Source organism: Polypterus senegalus, chromosome 18, assembly GCF_016835505.1.
Source record: "Polypterus senegalus isolate Bchr_013 chromosome 18, ASM1683550v1, whole genome shotgun sequence".
Classification (NCBI taxonomy): domain Eukaryota; kingdom Metazoa; phylum Chordata; class Cladistia; order Polypteriformes; family Polypteridae; genus Polypterus; species Polypterus senegalus.
Window position 1 is genome coordinate 32,365,887 of NC_053171.1, and position 22,888 is coordinate 32,388,774.

The 22,888-nt window shown below is 37.2% G+C and overlaps 1 protein-coding gene across 3 annotated transcripts in view; it reads left to right on the plus strand.

Annotated features, from left to right (window-relative positions):
* Positions 1 to 22,888, plus strand: part of map4k5 (mitogen-activated protein kinase kinase kinase kinase 5) — a 173,643-nt gene that overhangs the window by 88,246 nt on the left and 62,509 nt on the right. For all 3 annotated transcript variants that reach the window (XM_039742141.1, XM_039742139.1, XM_039742140.1), the window contains 6 exons: positions 2,143 to 2,233; positions 17,701 to 17,765; positions 18,155 to 18,210; positions 21,036 to 21,083; positions 22,661 to 22,703; positions 22,788 to 22,860. In XM_039742141.1, the coding sequence (XP_039598075.1) occupies positions 2,143 to 2,233; positions 17,701 to 17,765; positions 18,155 to 18,210; positions 21,036 to 21,083; positions 22,661 to 22,703; positions 22,788 to 22,860 (376 nt within the window). The remainder of the gene's footprint in view (positions 1 to 2,142; positions 2,234 to 17,700; positions 17,766 to 18,154; positions 18,211 to 21,035; positions 21,084 to 22,660; positions 22,704 to 22,787; positions 22,861 to 22,888) is intronic.

Consider the following 22,888-nt stretch of genomic DNA (forward strand, 5'->3'; position numbering starts at 1 on the left):
CATTTTGTTGCAATCAGTTTAACGGTCCACAAATCAGCCTATCGAGAACACCAAAAGAACTACTCTAGAGCACTGTCCACCGCTAGATCTCAATACTATTCAAATTTAATTAATAACAGCCCTGGAAACCCCAAACTACTTTTTTTCCGTGATAAATACTTTACTCAATCCTCATACCTACGCCTGTAATAATTTCACAGAGGAGCAGTGTAATAATTTTATTGAATATTTCACCTCTAAGGTAGACACCATCTGCTCCTCATTGTCTGTTTCCAGCCCTCCATCACTGGATGTTTCCATATCAAAGCCAATGGGCTGCCTCTCCCAGCTCCTCTGTACCACAGTTAAAGATGTTGAGGGCATCATCCAGAGGATGAGGCCTTCAACGTGTTCATTGGACCCTTTTCCTACTCCTCTGGTAAAAGCTAATATATAGGATTTAAGCCCTCTTATGGCTGATATCATTAATCACTCTCTTCAGAGCGGCTTAGTCCTATAGGCCTTGAAAACCACAAAAATTAGACCTCATTTTAAAAAATCCTCTTTGGATTCTGAAGTGATAGCAAACTATCGTCCAATTTCCAACCTTTCATTTTTGTCTAAGATTTTGGAAAAGGTTGTTTTGGTCCAGCTTCAGGATTACCTCAAAAAATTCAATCTGTTTGAAAATTTTCAATCTGGTTTCTGATCTTCTCACAGTACAGAGGCAGCCTTGGTCAGAGTCATCAATGACCTCCTGATGGCCGCTGACCAGGGCTGTCCATCACTCTTTATCCTTCTGGATCTCACAGCTGCATTTAATACAGTAGATCCTAATATTCTCCTCCATTGTCTCCACTATATAATTGGACTGCTCTGGAGTGGTTCGAGTCCTATCTCACAGATAGGGCTGAGTATGTGGCCCTGGGGGATGCTAAATCTCATACACACTCTGTCATCTGTGGGGTCCCACAAGGATCAGTCCTTGGGCCGACTTTTTTCAACATTCATATGCTACCCCTGGGTTGATGATGCGCAGCTCTATGTGAGACTGGATTCAACCTCCCTTACATCTCCATTAACTCTTTCCTTTTGCTTGGATGAGATTGAGGCTTGGATCTCCACGAACTTCCTCAAGCTGAACAGCACCAAAACTGAAGCTCTTTTAATTGGTACCCCCCATCAACTTCGTTCCTCCATAAATTGTATTTCCTTTTCTGACCATACCATTGCCCTCTCCCCTTTAGGTTACAAATTTGGGTGTCAAGTTAGACTCCCATCTGTCATTTGATACACATGTCCATCACCTTTGTAAAATTGCATTCCTTCATCTCCAAAATATAGCCAAACTCTGTCCCTGCCTCTCCCTCTGTGATGCTGAAAAGCTGGTTCATGCATTTGTCTCCTCCCCAACAAGAGCCTTCAAAAGCTACAACAAATTCAAAATAGTCCTGCAAGGATCCTGATGAGGGTGCTAAAATATGAGCACATTTCACCAATCCTTTGGTCACTTCATTGGCTCCCTATTCACCTCCGTATCGAAAACAAACTGTCTGCTTACTCACCAGTGTATCCATGGAAATGCTCCACAATATCTTAAGGAACTCCTTATATTACAATCCACTACAAGAAACCTCCGTTTTGCAAATACCTACCGCCTTTGACCCCCTATGACCAAACTTCATACAATGGGTGACTGAGCCTTTGCAGTGGCTGCTCCATGGTTCTGGAATGCTCTACCAGACAGCCGGAGAACACAGTAGATTGTTGGCTGTTTTAAAAAAAAAAACAGCTGAAGACTTTTCTATTTAGGAAAGCATATTAACAAGAATGTTACTAATTATTGTTGTTTTATCTCTGTTTTTAACTTGTTTTGCCTTTGTTTAAACTTTTTATGTATAACTTCGAGATTTACTACAAATGTAAAGTGCCCTATAAATAAAATGCTTTATTATTATTATTATTATTAAATTAGACATTTTTATCCCATACCGTTCCATGACTAACTTTGATATTGTTTTTCCTTGTTTGTTATCATAAAGTGGAAATTTGAACACAGCATGGCGGGATATCAAATAAACATACAAAGCAAAGACAATTTAAAAATATTAAAATAATTAAAATATAAATTTTATTTTAAGCTGCTAATTTCCTTTTTCCTAGGCGATGACTTTGGAATCATAGAGCAAGAAATCTTCATGGTTAAAGAATGCACTCACCACAATATTGTAGCCTATTTTGGGAGTTACCTTCAGTAAGTTGACACCTGTTTTCTTTTTAATAATAAACAAATACTACAAAAACTGAAAAGGATCCTAACCATTGTTGCTTTTTTATATTTTTAAGTAATGTGACCTGATTGTTCTACATCTATTTACTGTGCATCTTGTTCTGTTATGAAAATGTTGCAAACTAATTCACTGTGTTACTGTTCGCTGTGCACTGCTTACTCTGTCATTGCTTATGCATTGTAAGCTACACCAAGTTTCTTATCTCCGTGCATTGTTAAAAAAAAACAGGAAAAGCATTAGAAAGAATAAAGATTTAAAATCACTTAATGTACTTGTGAAAACATGAGAAAATTACTGTGGGTATGTTTGTTAAACTACTATAATGTTACTTCAATGTACTCTATAAGAAATATACACTAGAAATATTAACAGATAGTCAAAAGAAAAAAATAACGTACTTGGAGAAGAACAAAGAAATTCAGAAAATGTATTTCTAATGTTTTAACATTAGTAGACAAGAAAATCAGATGAGAAATATAGATATCTTTGAATGTCCAGAAATCGTAACAACAGAAGTTGAGACAGCCGTAAAAACAAGCACAGAGGGAAAATCACAGATGATATTTTCTCTGAATTTTTGAACCTCTATCATAGTATTGCTATTGGGCATCCTTGCAAACACATTTAATGATAATGTGTAATTAGGGCAAGATACCACAAGACTGAAATCATAATTTGCCACCATTCCAAAGAAAACAAACTTTGAAGAAATGTAACCAGTTCAGGATTATAAGTTTAATAAATCAAAATCAATCAACATATTTTTAAGAATTCTATATGAGCAATTGGTTGCAAGGGTCCACGGTGTGGCCCACATATTCAAAAAGTTAATTTAGGCTTACATGTGTGTTTTCTTCCATGAGGCAGGCACCAAATCAGTGTGCTGTTCCTCTCTTCGCCTTCATTCCTCACTGCCACTAGTCTTTCCCACCAGTAGCACTTGTGATGCCTAGGTTGCCCAGAACTGGCATAACCTCTTTGAACCTAGGACATATAGTCATAGACCAAGACGGATTAGGGTGAATAAGGACACAGAACAGCAAGATTGGAGCAAAGGCCTGTTTATTTTCTAATCAATTCAGTATTCAAAACAAAGTGCATTTTAGTGCCTATAAATTAGTACATAACCCTTGATTAAAAAAAAAAAAAACAGTGTTCTATGGATTCTGAGAGATAGCGATGATGAAACAAACCAGATAATGGTTGACTACGCTTGCTGGAGGATGTCATCCCTCACTGAGCAGAACGTAGAGGGTGAGCAGAGGAGACATCGGTTTAGATGGATGCACAGAGACTTATAATTACTTTTAATGGATGGATCCTGACTGTGTTTTAACCTTCTATTTTAACCTTCACTTTAATACTGTTTTTATTATGGTTTATTTATTTACTTATTGGAACTACGTGGCAGTTTACAACATTGATGGCTTTATTTTAGTTTTGAAAAAAAAAAAACTGCTTTGCATATATGCACCAGGCTTGTTATTCTGTGTCCTCATTTACCCTGGAACATCTCAGTTTCATGACTATAGATGTCCTGGGTTCAAGGACATGTATGCCATCTGTGGGCAACCCAACATCACATTAAGTTGACCTGAAAGTCTTCATCTCTGCTTCTCAATTATATTAATGACTAATTGCGTTTTTTCAAAGTTAGTACATTAGAGGCAGTCAAGTTCATATAATTGGATGGTTTAACTTTGACCTTATTTTAAAAAAAAGATTATTTTTTTTATCATTACAGTTTGGGCAAGTAGCACACTAATCTTTCATATTTGTTTTCGTATTTAATCTTTTTTGTACTGTACATCTAATTTGTACAGGTGAATTGTTTAGGTTTCTCTTCAGTTTGTACTGCTATCTTCCAATCGTGTTCTTTTCAACCAATCTGATAATGCCGCTGCACTTTATGTGACTATCTTTAATTGTATTTACTTTGTTTTTATATAAGAAATGCTTATTTACTTAAACCAACAATCCCACCAATGTAGTCACCCCGTTCAGTTTTCCTGTGGCTAACTATTTTGTAATCCACTTGTCAGTTTTAGATGGGCAGTTCCACATAGTCTACATGAACATTATATTGACAAGATGAGTTGCTACTACCAAATACAGTGGAGGCTCTGGGCTTCACCTTCTGATGGAGTCCAGCAGTTGAGGTGGTCTCTGCATCTGCTGCATGTCACATAACAGCAGTTCAGTTGAACAGAGTCTCAAAAAGTTTAAACAACTAGTGAAGTCAACAGAAATTCTTGTGTCTCTGTCATTCACAAATGGATAGCTGAAACCAACCTTCTCCCTTCTCATGGTTAGTTGAAGCAGGCCGGCTCCTGCCCTCTCAACTAAAGCTCTTATAGGGCAGCTCAGCTGATCACTTGTCATGGATGACACAGCTTTATCATTTAGGGTAACTCTACCACCATTGTCTGGTTCTCTATTTAAGTTTTTATACATTATTGCATAAGCTCCTTAGTATAACAGGATTTTACATAAGAATCTGATCCAGAACCATCCTCTCATATGCCAAAATTATGTGTGAGGGACAAACTTCCAACACCAGCCACATCCACATCAGAGAACTCTAGTCAGCTTCAACCCATTTTTCCACCAAACTTTCAGAAATCAGGAAAAAATAAATAATTAAATTAGTTGCTTTTAGTTTACAGGCCCTTTCTAATCAAAATCTGCTTTGCAAACATTTATGTAAAGCATTTGTCTCCTGACTCAAGAGGGCACCAGCAAGTTGACCAAAGTCCTTAATCCTTAAAGTGGCATGCAAAGGTTTGGGCACCCTTGTTCAAAATGTCTTGTTACTGTGAATAGTTAAGTGAGCAAAAGATGAGCTGATCACCAAAAGACAAAGTTAAAGGTAACACATCTTCTTTCAGCGTTGTATGCAAGATTTTTTTTATGCTAGTTTTCCTTCATCCATTTCTCACATAGATAATACAAGTGTTGTATACTCATGATACATTTAAAGTTCTCACATACTGTCTCAACATTCTGTGTCACTGTTGATGTTTCTTTTTTTTTTTTTGCATCTTCGCAATAGCATCAAAATACAAAGAATTTTTATTTTTTAACATCTTTCTTCCCTCAACTCACAACACAGCGAAAAGACATTGTTTTGTTGTTTTCTCACCGTGATGATTTCTCGCTCTGCCACCTGCCAAAATCCTCCACATTTACTTAAAGTACGCTTGCAAGTATAGTCAGTATACTGCTTGCACAGCATCAGAGTCTTCAAGCTCATGCGTCATATATCCCTGGCATTAGACTACCACCATTGACCTAACACAGACAACCAATTTTCCCCTCCAGGAAATTCTACAATATCGGAAATTCTGTATAAACTATAAACTTCAATTGTGTAAATTGAAGCAAAATGAAGTGTTCTGGTTTTGCCTTAGTAACCCCTAAGATTTTCTTTGCTCTGTTGTCATATTCCATTGGAAGGAGCAGTACATTGAGCAAAAAGCAGTAGTGGCCACAAGAGCCACAGCAAGTTAACTGAGGAAGAGAATTAGAATAGGGGAGGGTTAATAACATTACACAATGATTGGGAAACTTTTTGATGATATAAATAACAGACATAATTGACAATGTTATTTTTAATCAAAGCACCTAATCTACCTATTCCAGTTCATAATGGATTTTTTTTAAATACCAAGTAATAGCTGTATGACAGCAGCATTTATCATTCTTATTCTTGGCAAGTCATTTAATACCTTTCTGTAATTGACATAAGGACATCTTCTGTAATTTAATTTTGACAGAGTATCTGATGTTCTCTTGTTTCGTTTTACACTGTACTAAATTTAGGTGTATTGAAATAATGACTGCTATTACAGGTGTAAGAAGTACATTTTTGATTTAGTTAACAGTTTTGTTGCTTGTAAAAATGAGTAGTACATCGCTTATAATATTTACTGTATGAAAATATTGTGAGCCTTAGCAAACTGCATTTTATTCATCTATCCATTCATCCATTCTTGACTGGTTTCTTAATAAGCATAAAGTAATTATGCAGTACTTTATTGGTATATTCCTATCTATCTCTCAATGTCAGCAAGACAAAAGAGATAATCGTGGACATCAGAAAATCACATCCTGCCCACATCCCACTCAGCATAAATGGTTTAGATGTGGAGACTGTTAGGAGTACCAAGTTCCTCGGTGTGCACATAACTGAGGAACTTACGTGGTATGAAAGAACAAGTCGCAACACACTAAAAAAAGGTTTGGAACAGCCACCCGTATATTGTTCCTATCTGCAAAGGATTTAAAGTGAACAACTGATGTTGCTTGTTTGAGTTCCCAGTATAAACTGCCCTTGGTTTGGTAATATGGAGGATTTATAGTCTGTAACCCGGAACTGACTTCAGTCTGGAAGCTGGAGCCGGAAGTGATATCAGATCAGGCAGGTTTTCTCGTATCTGATGTGCAGAATTAACAGAAACCGGTTTAGAGCACCCCACCACCCCCTGGCCCGGCAGGTAATCACCTCCACTTGGTCCATTCAGCTCGTTCCTAGTCGCACATGTGTGACAGTGGACACATAACACCTCATCACTAATCAAGAAAGCCCAGCAGAGACTACACTTCCTGAGGCGGCTGAAGCGAGCAAGTCTTCCCCCTTCCATCCTCACCATGTTCTACAGAGGCACCATTGAAAGTGTCCTGACCAGCTGCATCACTTTCTGGTATGGCAACTGCAACATATCCGACTGCATGCGCCTGCAAAGGATAGTGAAGACAGCAGAGAACATTATTGGGTTGCCTCTCCCTTCACTACAGGACATATTTTACAAACGTAGTGTCCACAAGGTCTGCAGCATTGTGCAGGACCCCTTATACTCCTCACATGGTCTTTTCACACTTCTGTCATCCAACAGAAGATAGGCTGCAGGATAGTTTTTACCCCCAAGCTGTCAGACTCCTTAACACCATGCTGCCACCTGGGATCTTCCACACTGCCTCAACCACCTCTAAAAACAGAACTTTTATACATGCAAGCCACTTTCCTGTAAAGACGAGTGTGCATGTAGAGAAGAACTGAAAATTTCCTGCCGACCTTTAAGGATTTTGACACTCTTGATATCCTTTTGCTGTGAAACATTCTGACCTGTCATTTTTTACACGTCTTAAACAACTATTATCATACACTGATAATTTCTGTATTATCTATCTATTATTTATTATTTATTTATCTATTTACTATATTTATGTATCTAGATTGCAAATACCATACGTTGCATCAATGCTCACATTGCTAACTACACATTCATTTTGCTGCTACTTCTTTGTCTTGTCTTTGCACAAGGTCTTGTTTGTGTTTTAATTTTAAATTTAAATCTTAGTTTTAATTCTATTTTTAATTTATTATTTGCACTTCATGTTGTTACACTGTGGACCCTGAGCATCGCAATTTCGTATATCTGTATACTTGTATATGGTTGAGATGACAATAAAGTTCACTTTGACTTTGACTTTTGTTTAATTTCACTCCATTTGTAGACTTTCGATTTGCTCCGACTAAAATGACAAAAGCAGGCGTTTTTATTTAATTAAAACAAAAAATGTATTCCTTCAGAGGCAAACTGGGAGCAATAATGCTCAGAAGTAGATAATGCCATTATTGTATACAGGCAAGGATTTAAGCCTGAATTAATTAGATAGTGGCGGCTGGGATTGTTTTCAACTGTTCTGTCTTGGATTTGACTGCATGCCTTGTCTAAAACTTTGGCTCCATTTGCAATAAATTTTAGTTATACTTTCCAAAATAGGCAAATACTGTAGAAATCCTTGGCTTTGAACCAGAGATGTTAATCATAAGTACTGGTATTTGGTTTTTAATAGTTTTTTTTTTCTATTTTTTTTTAAAGTAGGAAAGAAATATTCTAAATATTTCACAGATTGATGCAGATTATGTTTATTAATTGAGGTTCAGTTGCTATTAATAAGAACTAAAACACATATATTTTACATCTTAATTCATTTTACTGAGGGAATGTTTAAATGTATGCTTAAAAATCTGTTTTTTTAGTTTGTTTTGGTCTATATTATCCTATTCTAACAAAATAATTAAAATAAAAATCATTTTGAAAGGGTCTCAATACAGTAACTCAATTTCAGTCCAACTATAGAAATTAACAGCTGCCAAATTTGTGTCCTTTTAAAATCATCATATTTCATAATTGTTAGAATGAATTTATTCATGTGTAATGTCATTTATAGAATAACTTATTGTAGTTTTGCAATCAATTATTTACATTGGCTGTTCTCAAATTAGTTGATAAGTATTAAAAATTTGTATTGTTGCTATTGTGTTGCTCATGTTGTTTCTACTGCCAGTGTGACCCTGTCAATTTACATTGGCAAGATATGTGTTTCTTTTCTGAACTTACCTTTAATGATGGAAATCAAAGTGTTCAGGGTTAGATTTGTCACTGATGAAATCCAGTACAATACAGTACAGAAAAGGTGAATAAAACACTGCAAAATTTTAAAATAATGCTGAGCAGGTAAAACAAACACAAAATAGAATGAAACTGAAAATTATTCACATGCCCACACCTTCTTAAATTGCTCCCCTTAAACTGGAGAATTACATCGACGATCAATATTTAATTTTTTAAACTGTACAGAAGCGAGAAGGGGAGAGAGGAGGAAAATGTATAATTAAACAAGCAACAAATTCCCAAACCAACACAAAAACCCCTGGCTTGGATACTGGAGAGCTGCTGCTGTTAATAACAATCTTGTTGGTGCCAGTAAGAAGGTCAGACCTTCCAGATATACACTTGAAGGCATAAACATTTGAATACAGCAGGTCCAGCTTGTGTCCACAAAAGGAACATACTGTTAGAAGTTTGTTCAGTGTGGCTCACCATTAGAGGCTTGATATCCAAGTGAATGATTTGATTTTCTGAGTTCTCAAATAAACATCAACAGGATGATGCAACCCTCTTCTACCCAGTAAAGTGAATGAATTCAGTCAGGCATTTCAATGTCTGGATGACACGTATCATCTTAATTTGTAATGTGTTTTGCATCTTTTATTTCTCATTCACATAAGTCTCCAGCTTTTTCCACTTGTCTGATCATATCAGATGAAACATGTCTGTTTAATTTGGATTTGGTCTCTGTTGAGCATGGTAAACCCACCACTACCCATCCCTCCCGTGTCATTCCCCCCTCTGCTGCTGAAGATTTTGCAGTTGCTTTTTCACCAATCTTCACATCATGTGAATCCACGGATGTTGATGTTTTATTGCAAACCTTCTACACTTCCTGTTGTTCTGTGCTGGATGTTGTAGCCCCACTCAAACGGAGACAATCCAAAATCAAGCATGACCCATGGCTAAACGAACAAACTCGCTCCATCAGGCAAAACTGTAGGTGGCTAGAACGTAAATGGAGGAAATATGGTCTCACTGTTACCTTCGAATGCATGAGAGACCCATGGTCCCAATACCAGAGAGCAGTCAGAGGTGCAAGGAACCGTTTTTTCGATGACATCATCTCAAAAAACTCTGGCAATCAACGTGTTTTATACAAAACACTAAATGCTGTCCTCCCTCCAGCTGCAACTGTTTTCTGTTCTGCCTCCACTGCTCTTTGTAATCAGATCCTCATATTTTTTCTGGATAAGGTCACGAACATTAGATCCCAGATCCCCATTTCTTCTTCTGGCTCTGTTGATTTAGTCGCTCCTACACATGGCTCCCTCACCAGCTTTGAACCTATTTCGCTTCCCCATCTGGAAAAAATCGTCGCCTCAATGAAGCCTTCGGGCTCTCCAGACGATGTGGTGCCGTCCAGACTGCTGAAAGATGTGTTTCCTGTGATTCGAGACGATGTTCTAAAGATCATAACTAGTAGTCTATCCTCTGCTATAGTTCCTCGTGCTTTCAAACACGCAGTTGTACATCCAATCGTGAAAAAACCTGATCTTGACCCTGCCGTTCTCTCTAATCTTCGTCCAATCTCTAAACTACCTTTCTTGCCAAAAGTACTTGGAAAAAGTAGTTTATGAGCAATTAACTCATCACCTACAGGACCATCAGGTAATGGACCTTTTTCAGTCAGGCTTTAGGCCCCAACACAGCACAGAAACTGCGCATTTACGTGTCCTAAATGACGTCCTTTTGGCATTGGACTCGGGACTCCACGTGATTATGGTTCTTCTCGACTTATCTGCGTCGACACAATCGATCACGATATCTTGATCTCCCGACTCGAATCCTGGGCTGGTGTATCTGGCTTAGCCCTCGACTGGTTCAGGTCATATTTCTGTAACAGGACTCTCAGAGTCATGCTAGACGATTTTTCATCTGAATCAGTCCCACTCCCATGTGGGGTCCCCCAGGGTTCCATTTTAGGGCCACTACTTTTTTCAATCTATATCCTGCCTTTAGGTGCAATTTTTAGAAAACATGCAATTTCATATCACCTATATGCTGACGACTGCCAAATTTATTTCTCCCTCAAGCCAACTGACTCCACCAAACCTCTCTTCGACTGCCTATCTGACATTAAGGACTGGCTGGCTGTAAACTTTCTTCACCTGAACGATTCAAAAACCGAGGTCATTGTTTTTAGCCCCAACTGCAAACGGACCCCACCCCTTGGCCTTGACTCTCTTCCCATTCCAGTAACTTCGTCTGTCTTCAATCTTGGAATCAAAATGGATGCGGTCCTGAAAATGGATGATCAAGTCAACAGCACAGTAAAATCCTGCTTTTTCCATCACAGGCGAATCGCCAAACTCAAGCCTATTCTGTCTAACCACCTCCTGGAATTAGTAATCCATGCATTCATTACGTCCCGGCTCGACTACTCAAATTCCTGCCTTTATGGTATCAGTAAAGCCACTCTTTCTAGACTCCAACTGGCTCAGAATGCGGCTGCAAGGCTTCTTTTTAAATTTTAAAAACCCTACACTGGCTGCCGATTAGATTCAGAATCGATTTTAAGATACTCCTCTTAACCTATAAGGCACTAAACGGTCTAGCCCCTGCCTATTTGAGTGTCTTGCTCCATCGACACAATCCTCTTCGTGTTCTTAGATCCACAGATCAGCTGCTTCTAACCGTTCCCAAGGCACATTTTAAAGCTCGTGGTGAAAGGGCTTTTTCTGTCTGTGCACCCAGGCTCTGGAACTCCCTACCCTTAGTGGTTAGGCAAGCCGCCTCAGTCGCTACATTTAAATTATGCCTAAAAACGCACTTCTTCACATTGGCTTTTAATTCTTAACCTGTCTCATTTCCACTTGCTTCTTCCTATTTCTCTATTTTATTGGGTCCTCTGACCTGTTTTTAGTATCTCTAGTTTAATTCTCTCTTAATGTTTGTTTTTAATATTTTGTTTTTAGTCCTGCTTCTTTTTTTAACTGTACAGCGCTTCGGTCAGTTGTAATGCTGTGCTTTTAAGCGCTCAACAAATAAAATGGTATGGTATGGTATGTCCAGCCTTATATAACATCTGAAGCAAGACGGTTAAACTGGTTCACCATGGTAACAAAAGTGCCACAGTGCTTAAGTTTGCTGTAATTCAGAATAAGATGTGATAGTTCTTTCAACTTAAAAAGAGATCAGACATTCCTTGTTGTATGGAGGTTCCCCAGTATTGAATCTTTTCCACCTTTTTTTTTCCTCATTCTGGATTTTCTCCCTTTCCATTCTCAGATATAACATATCTACTCCAAGCTTCTTTCTCATTTTTTAGCAGTTCACCCACTAACTGACAGTGAGCTTAGCCACATTTCATAGGAAGTTCATCTATCTATATATATATAATTCACTAAGGCAAGACACCCATGGAAAGCATGCCGGAAGGGGCGTGGATTCTTTAAGCCGCCGACAAGTAAGACACCTATGGCGCACGCAGGAAGGAGCCATGCCCACCAACTCCAAGACCATTGGATACAACGACAACTCGCAGAGCCACGCCCACCAACTCGGGTGCGACGACACAGAAAAAACAGCGTCATTTATATTCGTCATAGAGGCCACATGCACCTCCGAGCCACGTTGACTGTTCATAGAGGCATGTTTCTCGCGGAGGTGAATCGCCATATGCAGCATGTAAAACGGTTTGCGAGGGGTATCCAATGGGATCCTTAAAACAATCCTTTACAACTGAGGTTAATACACAATAAAGTAAACAGTCTTTAAAAAGCGAGTTTTCGGTTACGACGCACGACCGTTTGCACCATAGCAAACTGTTTTAGGCACTACATACAGCAATTAACATCTGTGACAAATATGCGTCTTCTTCACTCACGGACATTTATATGTCACTCTCTCCAGAGTTCCATCTTTTCATTCACTTTCTGTTGTATCCTCAAACACTCCCTTTTTAGACAACTGTGTCTTTCCAGAAGTGTTCAGCCATCAATAAATAATTATGCGGCGTTTGTTATGCCGCAAGTTCACTATTGTATTGTATTTTGCTCTCTGCAGAGTTCCATTTTTTCATTCACTTACTGTTGTATTCTCACACCAACCCGTTTTAGACAACCGTGTCTTTCCAGAAGTGTTTAGCATTCAATAAATAATTATGCATGCGATTGAGCGTGTGTCTACCCAGCGCAGAGAGGCGTGGGTAAGCCGTTGAACCCCATTTGGGCTGCAAACTGTCGAATTCCCACTAAGTGCGACTCATACGCTCCCACTGGTTACGCCCCTACCCTTTGTACACACCCCCCTCCCACCTCGCTACTACCGTGATTGGGTGTCTTGGTGGATTATATATAGAAAAACCGCACAGAGCAATGAAAAGTCTACGTGAGTCACAGGTGCATCTGGACTGTGCAAAGACGACAATGACTCAAGTGACAAGTTGGAGGTGGGCACATGAGCAGGCAGTGCATACTGAACAAGAAATCAGCACACTAGCATGACGGAGGGAGCGGAATGGACGTCCTTCTCCTCTCCTCCCGTTCCAACCTCCGCCCCTGAGCGCCGTCCACCCCCATCCCTTCGTCTGGCAGGAGAAGGCGCGATGGCGGTCTGCCAGTTTTCAGTCACGGACGATTGTGTGTTGGTTCGTTCCGTGCATTGTTACAATGTTGCTTTTCTTGGTAATTTATTACATTACTTATTTTTCAAATGTTAATTTTCTCCCTTTGCTTAAAAATCATTAAAAAACCGGCCTGATTTATGCGGTGTATGGTACGCCGCGGGTTGGCTAGTTTCAGTTATTTATATCAGCAGCCTTAGGTTTTCTGTCACTACTCAGATCACATGACCATAGGTGAGAATGTAGACTGACTGGTAAATCTGTAAATTTATGCGAGAACTGAATGCCTCTACTTGTGGCTGATCCTTTCCACTTAACTGAATAGAACAAACTTGCTTTTTCTGGGAAAGAACCTTGACCTCAGATTTTCATCCCAGTCATACTACACTTGTCTAAGGACTGTTCTAGTATCCAGTACATGCTGGAGATGGCAGTCTGTCAAAGCCAAAACGGGAACATTATCTGCTAACACAAGTGATTCAATCCTTAGATTCCAAACTGCATGCATTCTAGTCTTCAGCTATGTCATGGCATGCTGTCCATGAAAATCGTGAACATGAAAATAGACCAGTGCTTATTGAACTTGTATCCCCTTTGAGATTACTGCTTTCCTTTTTCCTGAGGACAATCTGGTTGATGTCTCAAACTGTTTGCCTAAAACATAAGTAATCAAAACGTCATTCTGCATAGACTTGCTAAACTCAAAACCACCTACACATGCTTTTGCTTCAGCCACTGCTGTTAGTGGTACCCTTTAAGCACAGTGATATTTCTGAGTCAAGTCAGCTAATATCATACAAGGGACACCTTTCTTCAACTTGGTATCTTTCATTACTGCTGGTGTCTACTAACAGGTCTCATGCGATACTGATAAGATATAGCATGACCTACTTCCATGCACAGCATTGGCTCTATAACCAGATTTCTTGATCAAAGGTGGCCTTTGAGTTGCCCCATAGGAAAGACCCTGGATTAATGTTGAAATACTCACAACTGGGTTCCATCATGATTGTTCTGGTGAAGAAGAGGGTTTCTTGAAAGAAATTTCAAGTAGCAAAGACTTGACTGTCATTTGCATGTACAGTTGTTGAACACTCCATAAAATGTTTACCTTTTTTAATTTATGTGGACATATCAAGCTTTGATCTTTGTTTAAACCGTATCTTTAGATAAAGGTGATGTAATAGAAAGAAAAACATTAAAATTTGACTTTGCAATAATTTATTCAATGAAAAATGAACAGATATGCCATTTCTATCTGTGGAAACGTGAAGTGTGCTTTTGGCTCTAATACCTGGTATTGTCCCTTTTGGCCAAATCATCCTCATATAGGTACTAAAATCAGCCCCAAACCATAACATTTCCACCGCAGTACCTTATAGTTGATATCAAGTTCTTCTGGTCAAATGATTTTTTCTGTTTTCACCAAACATGTCTTCTGGTTTTTTGGTCACATAATTCTATCTTTGTCTCATCTGTCTATAGCACATTGTTACAGAAGTCCTGGACTTTGCCTAAGTGTTCATGGGTAGACTTTACTCATGCCTTAATGTTCTTTCTAGAAAACTAAGGTTTCTTCTAGAAACACCTCCCATGTAGATGTATTTTGTGCAATCCCTTTCTACTGGTGAACTTTCACATCAACAGTGGCATTACCTATCTGTAGGTCCAATGATGTTATTCTGCAGCTCTTAGAGACTTCTTTCAGCATCCTGTGTTCAGCTGTCAGGACAAGTTGGCAGTTGTTTAAACTGGAACTGGGCAATAAATCACTTTTGTTCATTAATTTAATTTAAATTTTTGATGTAGGGTGATGTGTAAAATAAATATGTAGATTCACTTTTACATGAGTAATTGCAGAGTGCTGGACAAGGTCTTTTAAACCATCCACCCCTCTCACACACAAAAACTGTTGTAAGATTGCAGCATACACCTAAGCAAGTGATTTAACTTATGCCCAAAACTGTCAATGTCTCCACAGCCATTTGGAAGTGGTTCAGTTACGCAAAGTCTAACATGGAACAAACCACTGTCCATTGTAATGTATATTTATGTATGACTTATTCCAGCATCCCCATTACAGAAACACAACCAAGTGGGAGAGTTGCATAGCTACTGTACAGTATGTTAGTTGTTCAAGCTAGAGGTAGCCCTGAAATTGTGGCTAAAAAGCAGGGAACAATAGTGGTGTCATTTTTCTAGACCCACACAGTGAACCACTTCAGCACTAGAAGTGTCACAAAGAAAATTTTCCAAAGCTCAGTAATCTGGTTGGGAGCATATGCCAATTACAGGACAAGAAAATATCTCTTTATCCCAGCTAAAATTGACACATCAGAGAGGGTCTTTAGTGTGGGGTGGAAGCATTGTAACATGCCAACGGGCATATCCCAAGCCAAAGACAGTAGTCAGGTTTGTATTCTTCACAAAAAAACAGAAAAAATAAAACATTAAAGGACTTTAAAATAACCTCTAGTTTGATTTGGATGTTTTCCAATTAGATACTTTTTGTTTTTTCTCAGAGATACAAGACATTTTTCAGTAGGCACTTTTTATTTGTCCTAATTTGTTTTCCTGAGTTTACACTTCAGTGTTCCCCATAGAGAAATGTATTTTTTGCACTTTACCCTGACAACTACCATCTCTGAACAACACTCAGAGAATGATTCCAGTTCTAAAGTCACTGTCTTTTACTTGTCTTTTTGTATAAACAAAAAGCTGTCAAGAAATCTGTGTCATATTCTTAATTCTTAATATTCTCTGTCCTAGTTTGAAGTCTTCTCCACTTGTAGATGATCTTCCAGACAGTGGAATGGTTGATTTCCAGTTGTTTGAATATAATTTTAATTCCTTCCCAGAGGTATCTATAACCTTCTTTCTGAAGGCCTCAGAGAGCTCTTCAAACTAGGGATGGTGATAACACAAACCTCAGCTATAAAGAGCAAATCAAACTAAATGTCTGAACTTTATATAAGACAAGTTTTTCCAATATCCTCTGTAATGATGTTGTAATCATTTGCAACTGATCTGATGCACTTGATTCTAAATGTAGCTATTTGAGGTAATGATAAATGTAGGGGTGCACTTGTTTTTTTCTGCTTGCATAATTTGCATTTATGTTAGTTTAAAATATGCAATGGACTACAGAATGTAAATTGACATGATGTGTGCTATTTTATATCACTTATATCTACAGTTAATGGTTAAATGAAAATTAAATCTTGACACTTAAAGTTTACTTACTTTTTCACATGACTATATGCACCTAACATCTATTCAGTGTATTCAGTTTTTTTTTTTTTTTTAAAAAAAGACATTGGATTTGTTGCTTGAAAGAGTGCCATTTACTGACTCTGTAGTCATAATTGGAGACTTTGATGCTCACATAAGAGTGACAGAAATACCTGGAGGTGTGTGACTAGAAGGAAAGCCTTGCCTGATTTCTGTGCTCATCATGGTTTGTCCATAGTCAACCCATGCTCAAACACAAGGACACATGTAAGCATACTTGTTACCAGAGTAAATCAGGCCAAAACTCAATGCCTGCCTTTATAGTTTAGTCATCTGACCTCTAGCAATACATTCTGGTAGAAAAGTCCTGAACTGTCAACTCTTCATTGCTTGGTGGTGAGCTGGGTGTAAAAGCACTTCATTCTTATATTCCATGTCCACCTTGCATTGACTTCTCTTCTTCCTGTCAGCGAGACCTTGCTCTAAGTCACCTATTAACTTAAAAGATCCCTTATAGCAAATTGGCATTGCATTAGACTTGCCCCAGGATGTCAAACTTCAACATATGTCTGCTATAGGGATTCCAAATTAGAATTCTCCTCAGTGAGTCGTAGTTATGCTGTAAATCCTAAGCCTTCCTTCTTAGTCTTCTCCTGGGCTCTCCTCCCATAATGGAAATTGAGCCTTCTAACCCAAGTTAGTCCTGGAGGGCTATAGTGGTTGCAGCTGTTGCAAACCAACTTCTCAATGAGAAGCCAGTTACTTCTTTTAAGGCATGAGCTACAAACAGCATTTCATTTGGATGATATCCTTACAAAAGAAAAAAATATGAAAAAAGAATGATCATACATTAAGACATTGGAGAGTGAAAACATTAAGATCTTTTACTAACAAGGATTGGTTTCTAATTTAGCAGCGGGGTTGGAACAAACACCTATAGCCCTTCAAGATTGACTTTGCTGACCACCTGCTCTAACCCACTCTATTTTCTACAACATGGAACATAATGTAAGAGAGTACATAATGTGAAAGGAGAACCTTTGATGATCTTTTCTAGTGAAACTTACAACTGCTTGTGCTGTTTCTGTGTAAATTCTGCATCATAAAAAACAAACAGTGCTATTTTGAGAAAGTAAAATTAATATCTTTAATATTTTATCCCCACAATCATTAGTCGGGAGAAGCTCTGGATCTGCATGGAATACTGCGGTGGTGGATCTCTACAGGACATATACCATGGTAAAATGTCATGTCATTTTTATAGTTTGTAATCACCCTCAACCACTTGCACTATGCTTTAATTAACTCTGAGAAAATTTGGTTAATTTCAATGCTAATTAATATTACATGAATTTTCTATTTTCTACACAGTATGTATATGTAGCTGCATACTTAATTCTGTTATGCTATAAAGTATTCTTCTAAAAAACAAATTTTTCAAACCTCTTACTTGTTTTTATTAAAGTGATGTTCAGAAATTCTCCACCTGTGAATAAAAGGGATAAAATTGTGCAATAGTCTACATACTTGTTCTGTATTTTAAGTCAGAAACTTTTATTTATGAAGTTTCATATTAACACTAGTATTAAACTATACTTTACTTTTTTCCATTTTTAATTTGTTTTTAGTGACGGGTCCACTTGCTGAGCAACAAATTGCTTATGTCTCCAGGGAAACATTGCAGGTGAGCTAAAATTGTTTGGTAGTAGTGATCCAGTGAAGTTTTACAAAGCTCAGATATTGGATCATATAGGTTAATTAAATATTGATGAATTTTACCATATAAATATTTTTGTTCAAATATGCTAATTAAAAATTGTCTTTGTTTTAGACACTGATTTTTGCCTTCAAAGCTATTTATAAAATGTTACATTTATGACATCTAGTAAAATCTGAAGAAGCAATAGCTCTCTAACTCATATCCATGCAAAGAGTAAGAAGATCTCGACTTTTATGTTTGTTTGAATAATTTTATATTTATTAAAAATGTAATTTTAATATTAATGAAAAATGAAACATCACCTAGTGTAGTTTTGTTGTGATAGACACGTTCATATTTTGTATATATATTATAAATTGTCTTAAAAATATTGACATCCCCTTCAGTTATCCTCATTTTTGGTAGAAAATACTGTAGGGCAGACTGATATTATCCATTCTGTCTTTATGGTTAGATTATATGGCTAAATTGCATGTCCTAGCTTAAAAACCAGGGCCAGACACACATAATGACAGCTAAAATGATCAGATTCACTGAAAAAGATCCCTCAATGGAATGCGGGCTCTGTACTTTATCAGATAAGATGATCTATCACAGACCAAGTAACTCTCAGGGATAGCTCTAAGAGATACTGTATAAGCTGGAAACCCATATTCGAATAAATCACTATAATTCAAGGACTGAGAATGCTGAGGGACAGGAGCTTTAAAAACACTTGTAAGATCCTAACTCATTGCCTCCTCCATCAGGCTCACTGCTTGACCTGACCATAATGTCTGCTGTATAGCAGAGACCCTAGTGCTTATAGGGTGACTGAACTGAAGTTGGAGCAATCCCGTCTAATCCAAAAGAGTACTGGGGCTGGACTGGAAAAAATGGAATGCCATCTGTTAACTAACAGGACTTGGATGAGGGGTGGCATTAGTCAAAATATGGCTAAGATAACAAGTGCCGGAGGAGAGGAAGGCTGTAAACGAGAGGCCATGCGTTTGTCATGCTGAAAACAGCAATTGACTGATCACCAGTTGCTCAGAAGATGTAAATTTGCTAGCAACTGTGTGTGTAAAAACCTCTAAGAGAAACTGCAGCAATTGCCTGCAGCCAGAAGATACGATCATGGCATAGAAGGAGATAAGCTTCTGAAATAAAAGAAAGAAATCATGCTGAAGATTCTTCCATATGTCTGGGGAAACCAACCAAGAAATGGAATAAAGTATTGCTTACCCATGAACGATAAGTACTCCCACTTTAATACCAGGAACTATTAATTATAATTTAAAAGACAGGACAAAACCAGCTGATGTATTATGGTATTGGAGTCACTGTAATTGAAAGGTTATAACCTTGTGAAGGATATGGTCTGGCTATTATGAGTTTCTCATCCTAATTCTAGTTTGAAAGTGAACATCTTTCACATGATGGCACTCACAAGCACACAGCACAGAGACTAGCTGTAAACAAAAAAAAAACACTATACTGTCAGCATGAGATGCTTAATAATTAGCTAAAGAACTGGATGGACTTGCCCATCTTGAACATATAAGGTGAAAGACTAGAAATCAAACGTTATGTGCCTTTTTTTATAAGATGGAAACAGATCTAAGTCAAGAGAGAGAATTTATCTATGGAAAATAAAAAGTTCAACTGAACCTTTTCAATTTTATGCTTTGTGTTGCATTTTCATTGTCGTGAGAATTTTGTTGAAGCAATGTGCATCTGGTTGGTATGATGTAATTTTCAATTCTTCTCATATATTTTTCTTGGTTTCTTCTTGTTAAGCCAGCTCATTGTTGTTTTGGGTGGCTCCACAATGTTCTTACACAATATTTGAAATACAGTTCTAGTTCTTTAAAATACCCTCCCGAGCTTCCTTTACATGAGTGCAGTGTGTTGCCTACCTTTGTCAAACAGGATGGTAACTCCATGTAGTGAAAAGCTGAAAGTACCAACTTCTTCTTTTTAAAATATTCTGCTAAGTTTGTTGTCAGTTAATATCTCAAGACTACTTGTTAGTTTTGTGGCCATTAATTATTTTAGCTAAACTCTGAGGCAGAGGGTGATTTCAGAGTACTGCACCTGCCCTGACGTAATGATTAGCAGCCTTCCGTATTAATTAGAAGCATAAATACTGGCACTCAGTATTTTATTTGATGTTCATGCATAAGTATGTGGAGAAAAAAAGGAAAGGCAGTCTATTTAACAGAGTATGGCTGCTGTATGAAACTATTGTAACAGGAAGGCTGTCGAATTGTTGCCTTGTTTTCATATACTGCCTTGATAATAGAGCAAACCTGCTTTTGTTTCTAGAAATGCACTGCTTAACTGTGGAGCCATAGAGAAACAAGTGCGTTTATTTAGAAATCATGTGGCACACCCCAGTCTTGGGCCACTCAGCAGATTTTGTCTTGTGCCAAGCCAAGGCAAGTTTGTGTGCCCAAGATAATATTGTGATTAAACTTAGCCAAAGCAAAAAGTGTGTATACTTCCCGCTGCAAATATTTATTGCTTTGTTTGTTAGTGGTAACCCTTGACTTATTTAATGTATAACAGTATTGCATTTGGGTTTTCTGTTTTAACTAAAAATATTCAGTCTTTAAATAGCACATGCTAATTTAGATTTAGCAAAGAAAGTGGCCTACATTTTTTAAGTCACAGTACTTAAAACTAAAGCAATTTTAATTAGTAATCCTTGTGAGTGGAACCTGTATTTGTATGGAAATTTTAAATTTGATTTGTTGAGTTTTTATTTCTTTGTCATTTTCATATGGGGAATCTATTTTTTGTTTCAGGGTCTTGGGTATCTGCATAGCAAGGGTAAAATGCACCGTGACATCAAGGTAACTCCTTAATAATATAACATTGAATTTTATGTAAGTGTTTTAGGTGTTGTACCAAAAGATGTTTCAAATTAATTTTTCAACAGACTCTGTAGAGGTGATCAGTGTTGCACAATAATATTTTTATAGGTGTCTCCAGAATCACAAAGGACAATAAACTAATACGTTTTGACTGTTTCGGTTCCTCACCTCCAATGCATACTTTTCATTCATAGTTACAAAATATTAAGATGTAATAAAATAGAAAAAATATCTAAACCAACCAAAAGTAACATCCGATTAGGGTTAGTATTGCTGTACTAGTTACAAGCTCACTAACTACGATTGAATAGACTGAATACAAGAACAGTTACCTGGGTGCTTCGTCAGTCGCAGCTTTATGGGAGATTGGCAAAGAGAAAGTTTCTTTGATTTAACAAGGCTAGTATTGAACTTTATGGCCATAAATAATATGTTTGGCATAACCAAATACTGCACATTATCAAAAATATACCATCCTTACCATAATGATGCTGGTTTATTCAGACCCAGGAAGGCTTGTGGGAGTAGAAGGGAGAAACACTGCAGTAAAATACAGGGACATCCTGGAGGAAAACATGATATACAATTTCTTGTATTAGGAATTTGTTAGTTTTTGCATACCCCTTGGGGTCAGAGCATAGGATCAGCCATTGTACAGCGCCCCTGCAGCAATTGAAGGTTAAGGGCCTTAAAAAAGGCTGTTCACTCTCAATCCTCATGACACATGTTTTTTCACTTTGACATTAAAAAGATCTTTATCCACTGAGATTCAATGTTGTATAATGAAAAATGTGATAACTTCCAAGGGGGTGAATACTTTTTTTTTTTTTTTTTTAAATAGGCATTAAGTAATATTTTACTTGTAGGCTTTCCTTTTATAATTGGGTGGTAATAGTTGAATATTATTATTTGAGCTATAAAACTAAAGAGAAAATATATTACCAAAGCAAAATCATTAGTTTCCAAAATGTTGAAATTGGTACAAATAACAGCTTTTGAATACATTTAAAAATATAAATCTAAAAGTGTAATTTGATTAAAATATTGTCACATAATTCATATTTGAGGAACAGTTAAGGGTAATGTTTGTGTACATTATTTCTCTTGCTTGAGAAATAAGGAAAAATGCATATTGTTAATTTTTTTTTTTACTTTTGAAGTAAATGTTTGTCACTATTAAAATATCAGAAAAAAAAAATTTGTCAGTAGTGAAATGAAATTAGTAAGTCTTCATTATGCTGTGAAAGTACCTCGGCATTAAACTGTAATTTTATGTATGTTCTTTACACCACAGAATGTTCCTATACTCTATAAAAGAAAGTGTATTTTTGTTGTTGTTACATAACACATTAAAAGTTTTTTTCATTTATTTAAATTTTAAAAAGTCTCACAGTCAAATGATCAAAAAATATTTACATTTGCCACAAAGTAGAAAAATGCAGTTTACCCTTTCATCTTAAATAATTACAGAATATGGATATTTGAATATAATTTATGAATATAATATGATTTGATAAAATTTTCATGAGTGCTTTGTGCTTTTTCTTCCGTTTTAGGGTGCAAATATACTGTTATCAGACAATGGGGATGTAAAGTTAGGTGAGAGGCTGCTCTTTTTAAGTTTACAGGCTGCATGTAGTCATAAACAGGGATTAAAATTAACTATTTGATTCTGTATTTCAGCTGATTTTGGAGTGGCTGCCAAAATTACAGCAACCATTGCAAAGAGGAAGTCATTTATTGGAACACCTTACTGGTATCTGATGTTATTTTGTACATTTGTA